Source organism: Macrobrachium rosenbergii, chromosome 25, assembly GCF_040412425.1.
Source record: "Macrobrachium rosenbergii isolate ZJJX-2024 chromosome 25, ASM4041242v1, whole genome shotgun sequence".
NCBI lineage: Eukaryota > Metazoa > Arthropoda > Malacostraca > Decapoda > Palaemonidae > Macrobrachium > Macrobrachium rosenbergii.
Window position 1 is genome coordinate 47,444,343 of NC_089765.1, and position 15,314 is coordinate 47,459,656.

The following is a 15,314-nucleotide window of genomic DNA, read 5'->3' on the forward strand; positions in this document are numbered from 1 at the left end:
ACCGAGAAGGGGGGGGTAAGGAGGCGACTAGCCTAGAGGAAACACATCCAAAGAACTCGATTCCCCAAATGGAGGAAGAGAACTAAGGGCTCACTCTAACCACCGTAAAACGACCCGGAGGAAACAGCAACAAAACTCCCTCAACCTGATCTCCACCCAGGGCAAGGGGATGGAGCTTACACTACAAAAATACCATCACACATAAACAATCAAAATCAAATTAAGCTCATAGGGAGCGTAGCCTACCTCGGGAGAGGCCCACCAGAGGTAAACCACACAACCAAAAAAACAATAAACAAAAATAAATAAATATACTAAAAATAAAAGAAGAGCACCATCTTCAAGTATAAAATAATAGCCTACTGAGACCAAAATGAAAATGAACCCAACCTGGGGCGGGTACTTGGACGGGCATCACCTAAGAAAGGCCGATAGGCCAAAAAAATGCAAAACAAAAACTAAAAAGGGAGGGGAGCCACCGCAAGGAACCACCAGGAAGGAATTCAAGGGGTTAAAACCTTTCTATAACGACGAGGAGACAACTCCAACCGAAAGAACAGAAGGAGTCGCCTCAATTTTCGACATGGCTGACGACGGGGACGCCGTGGCGCCATAAGAAGATCTCAATATTTATGAAAACACGAGACCAAAACAGCCAATAAATTAGATCAAAACCCCACAAGAAGATGGTACTTAACTTAGAGATGGAAAAGGTGCTCGATGCCATTGTAGATGATGAAAACAATCCAAAAAGGGACGAGCACACAAAAGAAACGAATTTATCACGTGCTAGAAAATGGAATGAAGTAGGTGGCGCTGGTGTCGCCGTCCTGGCGGGTGTAGAGTGTGGGAGCTGTAACGGCTCACCGCTCTTTTACGGGGTTTTGATAAGGAGAGATCTTTCGGTATATTTCCGTGGTAGTGGTATTTCACTCACCCTTCATTATACCGACGTCTTCCTAGAAGACGCTCGACTGGGGTAGTAACCCCAGCTTTCCTGAAAGCTCTTTTTCTCTGGTATATCTAGCATTGTTATACCTAGAAATTCGTGCTGTAATGGAATTTCACCGGCTGACACGGGACTGGACTCAGAATAAAGTTTTATATATTCTTACCAAGTTATTACATGATCAAAGCCCTCCCTCCTTCCCTCACATGGACAGGAAGTCATAATCTTATTGAGCTCTTTGCAGAGCTGGTTCCTCTCTTACCCCAAAAGTGGGCGGGGTTAGTCACCTAACCAAAACAAAAGTAGCGCTACCGCAAATTTCAAAGTTCAGCTGCCGACAAGTTGAAACTTATAGCTATGTAATTACTTGTTAAGTATATAAAAACTTTATTTTAATATGAAAATATCATGTTTTTCATATAACCCCATCATTCATAATCTGAGTTCCAGTCTCTCAGCCCCTCTTTCTCACTACCTAGCATCAAGATTACATGAAGAGTGAAGAGGATGATTGGTTCTTACCTGACATTCAAGGTAGGACTTGAATTTGCATGATAGCATAGTACTATTATGTTATAAAAACTGCATATCTTTGAAAAACATCTCTCAAGAGAGCAAAAGACATCTGGCACTTCAGAGTGCGGGCAAAAAATTGTGTAGTTGATGACCTGCCTTAGCCAAAGGAAGAAAGTATATCTGTTAGATTCCAGAAGGGTATCTCGTACTTAACTGTGTCACATAGGCATACTATCTTGATTCATGGTATGTAAAAATATATAAATGTGCCATAATTTTTGACATAGTTTACATTAAAGTTAATGTATGCATTTTTGCATAATTTCCATTCATGTAGTGTCACTCATTTGTGAGAATGACAAAAGATTTTGTTTTGTGTGTCCTACTGAACACTGGGTAATATATGACATTTTGAGTTTTATAATTCAAATACAGTCATGTATCTATGGAACTCTGAGGTCCAGATTTGTTGCCAGGACCCTCAGGCCATCCTCACTTCAAAACAAATATCTACATGACACACCAAGACTCACAGAAAACACGATCCAGCGCTCCTGATTCAAGCTATCTTTTATGCATTTTTCAGAAGATACTTAATGTCCTTATCAGAACTGTAATTACTAATGTATGTAAGGCATTGCAGGCTTACTAACCATATGTATTTGAAACCTCTTCCTAATTTGTATATAGAATTGTTGACCATTCTTCAGGTGTAAGAAAACACATCTAACTGTATATAAAGTAGATGTCCTTCCATTTTCTTCTGTTGTCAAATTGAACTTTTCTGCTCGCAAGAGTTCTTGACCTGTCAGAGATTTTGTATCAATAAATTAGAATACATCTTGACTCTGCCTCGTACTCACTGCCTTATTATAGAACAGCTAAGATTATTTTGAATTTTACAATTTGTTCATATGGAACATATATGGAATAATTTTAAATGCCAATGCTTGGTTAGTTTTTTAAGGTAAATTCCATTGCAGGTTCGAGATCGCATGGTTAAGCGTCTCTTCGCCAGTCCAGAACCTGACAGATGGGCCAATGCCAAACTTGACATACTCCGTGTAAGTTAAGTCTCATTTGTATTGGCACTCGGGTGTACATAATGTTCATCTTTGCAGGATTTAGGAATGTGTATGGGTTAAGAAAGGTCGAGTATTTCTGCAAATTGGTATACTGTGTGTGCTTCAGTTTCTTTTTAGTAATTTTACTCTCTGTAGGACTTAAAAATTACTTAATGTTGTTGATTGTAACATGAATATTTAATGAACCTTAAGTGACTGTATATATTTATAAAATTGTTTTTGTTATTACAGTAAACCCCCCATATTCGCGGTCTCACGATTCTCGGACTCACGTATTCACTGATTTCTCTTTGGAACATATCTGCCCATTATTTGCGGAAAATTCGCCCATTCGCAGTATTTTCACAGAGAAATATTCACTAAATACTGTATTTTCATATTTTCATGACTAAATGCACTTTTTGTGGTAAAACTATTAAAATACTCGGGTAATGCTCGAGTTATGATAATTCACCTTACGATGATTTGATTTTGCAATGGGGTAAGCAGTTAATACCGATTCAACAATATTATTTATAAAATATTTGTAAATTTCACGCGGGCGCAGGCAGCAGCATAATCAGGAAATGAGAGAGACTAAATTACAGTAGACAACTTTTCCTCCATCTCTTTATCCCTTCTTCTAGTTAAAAAAAATAAAAGAGAATGATAAAAGTATTGTTAGTAACATTATATTCTTGTGTAAATGCATACAACCATAAACAACCAACCAAGAAACTGTTGTTTTGCTTATAACCAAATTGGATAACAACAGCCGTTTACCTGGTATTTCAACCATCGTACGGTAATGAACAATTACTGTAGGTTATGGCGCAAATGACATTAAGTAGAATAGGACTGATATATTTTTACATTATACCCTTATTTGGTATGGATAAAAGATTGTCAAGGAAATATACTGCTAAATTTAAGCTGCAAGTTGTAGCTGAAACTAGAAAACAATGTTCAAGTTGCTAATGACTACAGTATACTGTAAATTATCGTGCATCAGCAGCATGGATGAAACTCGATCGTAATTAAAATGGGAGAGAAAGTATTTTAATAAAAACTGCTGGGCATGAACGAACTCAGTACTGCTATTTTTACACCGATAAATGATAAATGCGTAAAGCTTGTGTTATGATGAAATCAAGTGAAGATAGCGAACAGAATCTTGAATTTTTTTTTACTCAAAACAAATGGCCCCAAATGGCCATCGTCATTCGTCATCTATTGACAAGAATAATAGAAAAATTAATTTCACAACGAGACGTAATTTAGTTATATTTTGACTTAAAAACACTTCGTATAACAAAAAATAACCTTTTTCCTTATAAATAAATTATCTAGACTCTAGAGATTCATTTACGCTAACTAGAAGCAAGAAAAGCGCTCAGAACTGAGTTAAATGCTGCGAAACAAACACTGTGTAAACATTTCCAAACCAAAACATTGATTGCTATGATCGCAATTTATAATACAAAAGCAATATAAGAATATTTACAATATTATTGGATACAGTGAATTAATGTATAACATTTTAAAAGATCCATGGAAAAGATGCATATTCATTATGTTGACGTTAGTATAATACGACATGTAAATATAGAGTATAGTATAATGTAGGCTACGCTACCGTGTATGTATACAACATACCATGTTATAGGTTAAGCTAATTCTTGTTTGTTATTCAGTTTCTCTTTGTATTGAATTATCATAAGCCACTTTGCATGACCTTCCAGAATTAGCTGATATTGATAATTATTATACCGCGTATGTAAAGAGTATATTTTATAGTGTAGGCTAGGCTACCATCTATGTATACATGGTTCCTAATACCCTAGTATAGGCTAGGCTATGTTCAAGATACAATTTGGTATTTCTTATGTTTTTTCCAACAAACGATGGTTTTTGTTTTTGGAACCTTACCCATCGTAAGTAGGATAATACCTCTATAATCATTTTTATTTTGTTTTGTGTGTTTGAACTATCAAAATTGGCAGTTCTAAGTGTTTTTAGAAGGGCTGTAAGTATTTACGAGTTTTAGCTATTCGCGGGGTGTTTACTGTAATATTTATCAAAGTCGTTTTGCATCTAGGCGCGGTCTCATCATTGTTTTGTGTAGAACTAAATGCTGTTAAATTCCTTCTAAAAAGTGGGAATGAGTTCATAAAAAAATAATTCAGGAAAATTTTCATGAATAGCAGCACCATTGTTTATAAACTTGATAAAGTATTCATAATATTACTGTGTTTTGTTTGTTTGTAGGATAAGTGGTAAAATTTTTTGTTGTAAGATAAATTTCTAATTTATGTGGAAAAGATGACTTTTTATATTATATAACTGTAACTTAATCAGCTGATGTCTTTCTTACTTTGTTGCCAAACTTGCAGGTTGTTTTAGATGATAGTGTTATGACCATTGATTGTGGGGAGCAAGCTCTACCCAGACGACTGCTCCAGGTGGTTGGGGAATGTTGTCCAAACCTTACATCCCTAAAAGCCACACTTCACCAGGTAACATCCATGAGTAGTGCCAGATTTACAACCCTGTTTGCATGTAAATGAAATAAAGAAGTTGCATAGTTAATACAGTAATTGGTTCATATACCATTGAAGATATAAATAAGGAAGATAAATATTGTCTCCTAATGGTAGTCTTGTGTTCTTTGGAAAGTGAATTATCCTGTCTTTAAATTGGCCACACTTGTCTGACCCAAGGTATCTTTTGAATTACCAACATGGTCCATTCTCTGAAAGCATAACAACACACATAATCATACATAACTTTAGTGACCTTCTCTTTTTCAACCAGCATTATATATCAACTATCAGAGAAAGTCCTTTTATCGTCTTTAACATTTTCAGTCTATCCAAAAATTACATTAAGGAAATGAAATATACAGTATTAAATAAAGTATAGTTTATTCGTTAAGAAGAAGCCTTTGGGCCAGCTCTGTGAGAATTAGGAATGTATTCCAATAATCTGGTTAAACCATTTAAAAAATAATTATAATGTAGAAGATGAATTGCAATTTTAGGCACCTTTGGGGGGTGAAGTGTTATAAATCATTATCATTTGTTAACTGGGCTTTTCTTTAAGTAAGACGTATGGTTCTTTGTTCAGTTAAAGTTGCCATATGGAAATCATGGCTAATTTTGTTAGCGGGTAGGGCATAAAGTTTTTTTTACATTTTTTTAAAACTTACTCACATATCCATTACTCTTTGCTGTTTCTGGTGACAACTTCTTTAACTGTGGCGGGCAATACGATATTAAAGTATACCTTCAGGATTTCTAACACTTGAAAGTACTGCCACTAAACTCTAAAAGATAATTACAGTATTTGTATCCCTCCTGTATTTTAGATTGAACCATATAGTGACGAGGCCCCTAGCGATGAACCTGAAGGGTCTGGAATCACTGTCATGTCTGCTCCCCCTCTTAGCCGGCATATGTTCTTCAGAGACTACCCTCCTTTGAAAGACTTTCAGGAAGAGGCCCCAAAGAACACTGCCAGCTCCAAGCCAGTTAAGGTATTCGTTTACTTTATTAAACCAATTTTTGTTGGGTTCCAGTCTTATGTACTTTTGGGTGTCTTATAAAATGCAGGATATTCTAGTAGCATTGGAGAATATGGTCTCCAGACTGCCTCACATTTTATACATTTGTAATTTAGGAACAACACTTTGTATGGAAACAAATGTAAAAGGTTTACCAAGACCATGTATGAGAAAAATCATGATGGTTTGTTAGTAAAATAGAAGTTAACCAATATGTCCTGATTTTTCTGGTACATTAATAAAACAATATCAGTTTGTATAAGTATTGAGGAAATATGGTATGTACTTATTTGAACTAAGATTTTACGGTATAGTAAAAGAAGTTATCTCATTCCCCCATTTTTATTTAAACACAGTATATATATAATAATAAAAAGGGTATTTTCAACTAAGGGGTTTTTATGATATATAATAAACTTGTGTTTACCATTGTTCTTTCATTGGTTTTCCTAAAATGATTGTGTAATTGAGAGAATTAGAAGTTAGAAAGGTCTGCGTAGTGTGTTAATACACACTTTTGGGGTGAAAATAAATTATAAGGTCCAAAAGTAATGTTATAAATATTAATGGTGAGAACTGTAGCAGACCCTGGTACTGGTCAAAATGTTTATTTTAAATTTGCGCTTTTAGTGTTAATGCAAGGTGGAACTGTATTCATTATTCTTATTACTGATGTTTTGGTGTTTTCAAGGTTCCCTCTCCATGTTCTGTACTGTCAGCACTGGCACCATTGTCACAGTTATCCACTTTGCACCTAATGTATGGTGCAAACAATGAAATACTTGCTGCTGTGGGACAGAGTGCTCCAAGACTTAAAGAATTCCGGATGTGTTACAGGTAATTATACTTTGTATCTGTGCATAGTTTTTTAATCAGTTTATCAGTAATGTTATAGTGGTAATTGTTCTGGGAAAGAGTCACTCACTTGTCAAGGATAGTTTCCTGTGTGCTGTGAGAACCATCAGGATCTGTTTTCATCAGATTCAAGACTTCAGACATTCTCCCCGTTGCTTTTTCCTTTATACTAGTCCTAGGGTATTGCAGTCTCAAATAATTTGCTTTTATACGGGCTTTGTTGGGGTATCTCTCAGGCTTGTATGAGTGTCTCACAGAAAGCCCCAGATCAAGGCTCAGGTCATGCTCTTTCATCCTCTTTGGTCTTCAAGTTTAATCTGGGGTTCTTTGCCATTCAGGACATAAAAACCCTTTTATGATTTTTTATCTACTGTAAGACATTACTCATAAAAACATACTGTATTTTGATGTTTATTTGTTGAGACCAATTGTAATGTTGGGCAATGTGTTGTCAGTTGAGAGGGATGTGGATCATTTATCCTTTTCCTCCCAGTTCCTTACATCAGAAACACCTGAGAAAAAGTCTTTTTTTAGTCTGTTAGGATCACCCAAAAGTTTCCTCAGCCATTTGAATTCAGAGTAAAGCAGCTTATGAATAACTTTAGTACAGTATACCCAAAAAAGTAGTTGTGCCTTTTAAGTCTCCTGTTACTCTCCATTGAAGTTGCTAGAAGTGTCTCTGCAACTTCATAGGAGTTAAGAAGGACATAATATTGGAGGAATCTGATAAATTTTTAAAGAGACTCGTATAGAGCTTGGTGATTCAAAATTTATTCTTCCTAATGGTTCCAAATCCAATAAAGGCATTGCATTGGATTTTTAGTTGAATCTTTAACTGAAGAGGTTTTATGTGGCCTTAAACTTGACAACAGAAGTTTGTGGTATTTTAGCTGCTCTTGAAAAAATACTGTGATACAGGAGGGGAATTTTACCATTTTTCTAATTCTAAAAGTATTTTTGCGAGTGGTAGGTGTTGTGTTATGTCATTATCATAATTCAGGCTCCTGTTCATGTGACATAAAAAGTATGGGTGATAAGCTGTTCAAGTATACAAAAGTTGTACTTCTATGCACAGAGTTATTTTTTGTACAGAAAGCAATTAAATTTAGTCTTTTGTTTTTGTAGTAGGTACTCTTGCTAAAATGTCCATCTTCAGGATCAATGATATAGATCCATTCTTTCTTATTTTTGTGTTTGCTACTTTAAAAAATTATTAGGCATTATTGAAAGGTCCATACTTATCCTGGATGGTTGCATATGAAAGATTTCTCATTTTTAAAGGTTAAAGACTTCTTCAAAACAAACTCAGTTTGTTTTTTTATAGCGTAGTCACTTGTTTCGTCCTTAAGGAGTTACCCTTCCATGGTCTACCAGAGCTCCATGTTGACAAACTAATGTCAAAGAATCCTCTTATAGCTGGTCTCATGGCCCGGTATTGCGACGTAGTGACAAACACTGTCTTTACAGTGAGGCTGTATACCCAGGTTCTTCCATTGTCGAAACCTGCTTAGTATCAGCAACAGACCTGTGTTGAGACCAAGAACCATTACTCATCGTTGGTCAGTGCAGTAAGGTTTATTTTTACCAGCGCTCCAAACAAATTCGAATTTTTACTCCGATTTCATTAGGGAGGATCTTGGAAACATCAAAAATAGCAAGACAAGTGTTTAATATTAAGTTCCTGTTAAAGTTTTAGTTTTAAACTTTTGGAATTGATAATTGATTTGTGTGTGAAAGCCAGAACCCAACATTTCTTGCCAACAGTGGTCAGTGCTTACTCATCGTTGATTGCTAGTTTCGTAAATCGCAAATTGTTTTAAAGAATTTGTCATTCTAACTAAATGTTTTAACTAAAAGAAATGTTCTGCAACTTATCATTAGTATAGAAAATCCTTTCGGACTATACGATGTCTACAATAATCTAGGCAGTAAGTGAGAATAACTTAAACTAGATTAATAGTGGATGTTGTCTGTAGCCTATAACCTAGGATTACATATCCTTAAGTGGCCTAGCTTAGACCAAGGATCCTAGGATCAGATAACAATATCTCAGCAAAATAAATGGGTAGCCTAGCTATAAGGCTACACATTAGTAAAATGTGAACAACTTCTGGCTATTGCATGCAAGAAAAAAGATGCGAGACTGGCCTCATCAAAAGATTAAAAAAATTGGGGAGACACTGTGGCCTTGGACTCGGAAGGAGTCTTTGGCGAAACAGGTAACCGTGACTCCTCCGTCTGTACAAGTGACCATACACACAAATGCCTTGTTGACAGGTTGAGAGGACATTGAGAGGATCGTCATGTGGCAGGGAGGTGGTCAGCTACTCTGAGGAATTGTCATATCAGTTTCCTGGAGCTGATGGCAGTCTTTTTTTTCTTTAAAAAAACTCAGACCTCTAGAAGAGAGACACATTTCATTGGTTTTAACAACATGACTGCAATGCCCTGTATCAAGAGATCGGGATCACGTTCACCTCCTCTCAGTATGATAATGCTAGCCAACCTTCGGATGACGCAAGCAAGGAAGTGTTACTTGTCTGCAATTCACCTCACAGGGTCTCTCAACGTAATAGCAGACTCTCTACCAAGGAAAACGACAGTCTCAACAGAGTGGGTGTTGGACAACATTCTTTTCAAACAATAGCCAATATGCTACCACAACCGGAAGTGGCTCTGTTCGATACATACGAGAATCACAAACTCCCAGTGTATGAGCCTCCAAACAGCAAGAGATGCCTTCCTACAAGATTGGAACAAATGGAGGACAATATACCCTTTTCCTCCATTGTCACAGACTTTGAAGGTTTTGAGCAAGCTTCTAACCTTCATAAGAACAGCTTACTTAATAGCCCCAAATTTGCCAAATACAGTAAACCCCCTGTATTCGCATTCTCACAATTCGCAGGATTTTGTGGGGGACGTATCTATAAATTATTCGTGAAAAATTTTGCAATTTGCGGACTTTTTTGTTGGGAAATATGCACTAAGTGTATTTTGATGTTATTTTCATGACTAAATACATTTTTGTATGATGAAAAAATGATTTACTAATTTTCAAATATTATTAAGATTAATAATAATAATAATACTCTAAAATTAAATAATATGTAACTCAAAGAGAAAGAGAAACTGGTTTTCTCCCCTCCGTTCAGGACAGACCCGACCTCATTAAAGCAAAGGTAGATGCTCAGAATTGATACTATTGAAATATTAAAATTATATAAAAGTACTATTGAAGTTATATTAAAATGATATACAGTATAAGTGTTTCAGGATGATAGTACTGTGTAATCATATTAGAGGGTACATTTTATTATGATAAAGTAATGATTTACAGCACATACTAATTTTCAAATATGAATGTTAAGTTTAATAAGATTAAATAATAACATTAAATAAAAATATTAATTCTCTCTCTCTCTTTCTCTCTCTCTCTCTCTCTCTCTCTCTCTCTCTCTCTCTTTAGATGAGAGAATTTTTCCGACATAATATGTACGTATGTTTCTTTTGTATGATAGATAAGTGATTTACCTAATAAGTACTAATTTTCACATATTAAGGTTAATAAGGTTAAATAATATAATAATAATAATTTCCATGCATTTGTGTAGTAAATTTTTTAACATTTTAAACAAACAAATAGTGATTCCCAGTCTTTTTATTTTTGACTTGAGAAAGGAGTGAGGAGGGTAAATGTCAGTTTACTTGACAGTTTGACGTATTGGCTGGAGGGGAAGGGGTGTTGCCCTCAGAAGCTCAAGGATTTCAGTCATTTGATATGTAAGGAGTTATTCCTCTCTCTCTCTCTCTCTCTCTCTCTCTCTCTCTCTCTCTCTCTCTCTCTCTCTCTCTCTCAGGAAAAGATACTGTTTGTGTGTGTGTTCATAGTGATTTAAAAATGTGTAGTAAAGGTATTACATCTTTGGAAGACAGAAAACATATACAGTATATAAATTTTTTTGTTGTCAGAGAGATTAAAGAGATAAATCTCTCTCTCTCTCTCTCTCTCTCTCTCTCTCTCTCTCTCTCTCTCTCTCTCTCTCTCTCTCTCTCTCTCTCTCTTCCCCCAGCCATCCTTGTTGATTATAAGTCGAAGTGGTAACTCTCTTTCTCTCTGCTTTGGCTGGAAGGCTTAGAAGTATGTATGTACAGGTTGACCATCACTAATCCGGCATCATTGGGACCTGGAGGGTGCCAGATTAGCCATTTCTTAGGCTAGAATACACGAAACCCAGTAGCTAAGCACCTCATCTTAGAATTAAAATATCCCATAAATCAGTACAAGTGGGTTAATAAAGAAAAGACAATTATCAAATACAGGTAGTGCTCGAGTTACGATAATTCGACTTATGATGTTTCGAGTTTACGATGGGGTTAGCAATTAATACCGGTACGAAAATATTTAGGAAATATTTTTAGATTTCGCGCAGGCAGCATGTACAATCGGGCAGCGAGAGAGACCAACTTACAATAGAAAAACTTCTTTTCCTCCATCTCTTTATTCCATCTGCTAGTTAAAAAAGTAAAAGAGAATGATAAAAGTATTGTTAGTAACGTTATACTCTTGCGTAAATGCGTACAGCCATAAACAACCGAACGGGAAACTGTTGTTTTGCTAATAATCGTATCGGATAATAACTTTAGCTCGTATTTCAACCATCGTACGGTAATACACAATTACTGTAGTTGTTACAAATGACGTTAAGTATTGTACAATAGGACTGATATATTTTTTACACTACTGTATACCCTTATTCGCTTTGGAGAAAAGATCGACAGGGAAATATACTGCTACAGTAACTTTAAGCTGCAAGTTGTAGCTGAAGCTGAGAAAACACTGTTCAAGCTGCTAATGACTATAAATTATCGTGCATCGGCAACATGGATGAAACTCGACCGTAAATAAAGCTGGAGAGAATGTATTTAAATCAAAACTACTGGGCATGAAAGAATACAAATTACTACTGTTTTCACGCCGATAAAAGATAAATACGTAAAGCTCGTATTATGATGAAATCAGGAGAAAATAGCGAACGGAATCTTAATTTTTTTTACACAAAACTAACATGCCCCCAAAACGGCCAGCCGCGATTCCCGCAAACATCATATATTAACGAAAAAAATAGCTAAATTAATTTCATAACGAGACGTATTTATATTTCGACTTAAAAAAACTTCGTATAACGAAAAACATCCTTGTCACAAATAAATAAAGTATCCATATTCATTTACGCTAACTAGAAGCAAGAAAAGCGCTTTGAACTTAGTTAAATGCGGCGAAATAAACACCGCGATATCGATTCCCAAAACAAAACATTGATCGCAATTTATAATACAAAAGCAATATGAGAATATACGCAATTAGAAACAATGTAGTAAAGCATTACTTTTTAAAAGATCCATGAAAAAGATGCACATTCGTTATTTTGATGTTTGTATAATACTGTTGATATGTGAATAGAGTTCAGTATAATGTAGGCTAGGCTACTAGTTTGTTGATGCAAGCACACTGCGCCACCCAATTGAAGCGGCTGGCGAGCGAGTTAGCGCAGCCACCCGGGAAATTTGAAAATTAGTGCGGAAACATTAGAAATTACTCTAGCCAAAATTTGTGCCGGATTACTGATTGTTCCGGACTACTGATTGCCGGATTAGTGATGGTCAACCTGTATATATTTTTAAGGGTACTAATGTTTAAGATGACTTTGAAGTTATATTAATGAATAATATAATTTCAAAAATTAATACAGTAATAGTATAATAAGGTATATTTGATGTAGGGTGATACTTTAAGTATACATTTGATATTTGAACTTTCAAGATAGGCAGTTATAAGCATTTTTTGAGAGGGTAGCAAGTATTTGCGGATTTTAACTATTCGTGGGGGTGTCTGGAACGCATCCCCCACGAATAAGGGGGATTTACTCTAAGCACTGGTTCCTATTACAGGCAGTCCCCGGTTATCGGTGGGGGTTCCATTCCGACAGTGTGACGATAAGCGAAAAGTGCCAATAACAGGGGGATAGATTTTCTGCGCCAAAAATCACTGACTTTCGTTGCATAGAGAAGCGCCGCAAAGCCAAGATTGCCAATAACCGAGCCCGCCAATAACTGGGGACTGGCTCTACTCCAACAATGTTCTATTCCAGACAGTAAGGCAGAAAGTCATCTACAAATCCTCATTTCTAAGCTGAGACTCTCACAAGTGGATTTTTTAAATATTGTCTGCCATGAAAATTACTCACCCACTATTGCTAGGTAGCTAGTGCAAAAACTACGGACATCGTCAATCTAACAGTGTCAGTCTGCATGGAAGATATGGTTAGATTATATCCATACTGAGAGGCCAGTTGAAATTTCTATGGAGATACTTAAAATCTCTTAAATACCTTTTTGAAGACAAACGCCTTTCTGTTACAACAATCACAGCATACAAATAGCATTAACGGAACCCTTGCTGTATGGATTCAGGATTGACGCTAATATAGAAATTGTCACGTCCCTTTTCCGGTCTTTTGCACTACAAAGACCCGTTCCTGAAAAGCTTCCAGTTACTTGGTCCCTGAACAAGGTGCTTAGACTTCTATCAACCCTCAATTCAGCAGACCCAGTACAACCACAATTCACATGCTGCAAAAGGCAATCTTCTTGATTGTGTTAGCTTCTGACAGTGTGATGATAAGTAAAAATCACCGATAACCGGGGGATAGATTTTCTGCGCCGAAAATCACTGATTTATGTCGCTAGAGAAGTGCCGCAAAACCAGATTGCCAATAACTGAGCCTGCCGATAACCGGGGACTGCCTGTACTCCAGCAACGGGCGAAGAAATCAGTTGCACTACCGTCTACTGTTCTATGCCAGACAGTAAGGGAGAAAGTCATCTACAAATCCTCATTTCTAAGCTGAGACTCTCACAAGTGGATTTTTTAAATATTGCCTACCATGAAAATTACTCACCCAGTATTGCTAGGTAGCTAGTTCAAAAACTACGGACATCGGAACCCTTGCTTTATGGATTCAGGATTGACACTAATATAGAAATTGTCACGTCCCTTTTCCGGTCTTTTGCACTGCAAAGACCCGTTCCTGAAAAGCTTCCAACTACTTGGTCCCTGAACAAGGTGCTTAGACTTCTATCAACCCCTCAATTCAGCAGACCCAGTACAACCACAACTCACATGCTGCAAAAGGTGATCTTGATTGTGTTAGCTTCAGGAGCTCGTACTAATGAACTGGGCTCTCTTAGACGGGGACAATACATCCCATACACAGCTGACCATCAATTATTATTGTTCCCTGGTCCATCATTCTTAGCCAAGAATGAGAATCTTTTAAGAAGGAAATCCCCTATTTTTATAAGAAAACTCAATTTAGCAGAAAAGACATTATGCCCAGTTCAAGCACTGAGGTTTACGTAGAAGTCAGGGCAAGCATCCCAGAGGGTCCGATTCTCCTACACCCTAGCATAAACAAACCGCTCCCCCTTCAAGGTCTGAGAGTGATTGTAGTGCCTCTCATTAAAAAGGCAAATCCATACTCCTTTTCTAGGTCACATGATATTAGAAAAGTAAGTACGTCGTTGGCCTTCTTCAGAAATGTCTCTTTCGAAGAAGACTCCAAATGTTCAGAGTGATCATCAGAGACAGTATTTTAAAAAAAAATTACTGTCATAAGCTCGAACAAATTCGACTACACTGTGTATTAGTAGGTGGTATGGTTAGTCCTAACCCCTTGGCACTACAGCAGAAAACCAGGGGTCTTATTGATGGTGAGTATGCTAACTATTGCTGGGAGAAGGGCAACAGCACTGCAACCAAAACTAGTTTGCTTAGGTAAGCCACTGTAGAACTACATCCCGAAGCATAAGTTCGTGTATACTTTCTTGTTCTTTGGTACCAAAACCTGAAAAATATTTGGAATAAAGAATGGGGCTTGAAATTTGTGGCCTGACTTCAAGCCAGAAATATTTTTTCTTTGGGGTTTTGGGATTAAAAATTGAGAGCCTAAGCCTTTTCGTCACCTGTCAATTATTTTGTAAAGCTCCTTGAAGACAAAACAGGTGACTAAGCTATCAGAAAACAGGTTTTGATGTAGGAAAAACCTATTTTTGGTAGTCGCTGTTGAGTCCTCAAAACCCTCCCACTTCCCTGATGAAAAGGCATGGGATTTGGGCAAGGGATCATCCTGCATTGACCAACAGAAAGTAATGCTCCTTGGTCTCCGCGTGGGTCTGTTGTTGACACTATGGTGGACTATGCATTAGCATTAACCCTTAAACGCTGAAGCCCTATTAACAAAAACGTCTCCCGTATGCCGTCGGCGTTCGGGAGCTAGCGCCAAAGTGGAAAAAAAGTTTTTTTCAA

At 36.7% G+C, this 15,314-nt stretch overlaps 1 protein-coding gene across 1 annotated transcript in view; it reads left to right on the top strand.

The window, feature by feature from the left end:
- The window catches only part of LOC136852242 (uncharacterized), a 91,997-nt gene that overhangs the window by 42,086 nt on the left and 34,597 nt on the right, over positions 1-15,314 (top strand). The window contains exons 3-6 of the mRNA XM_067126692.1: positions 2,449-2,529; positions 4,923-5,045; positions 5,897-6,064; positions 6,783-6,928. Of these exons, the coding sequence (XP_066982793.1) occupies positions 2,449-2,529; positions 4,923-5,045; positions 5,897-6,064; positions 6,783-6,928 (518 nt within the window). The remainder of the gene's footprint in view (positions 1-2,448; positions 2,530-4,922; positions 5,046-5,896; positions 6,065-6,782; positions 6,929-15,314) is intronic.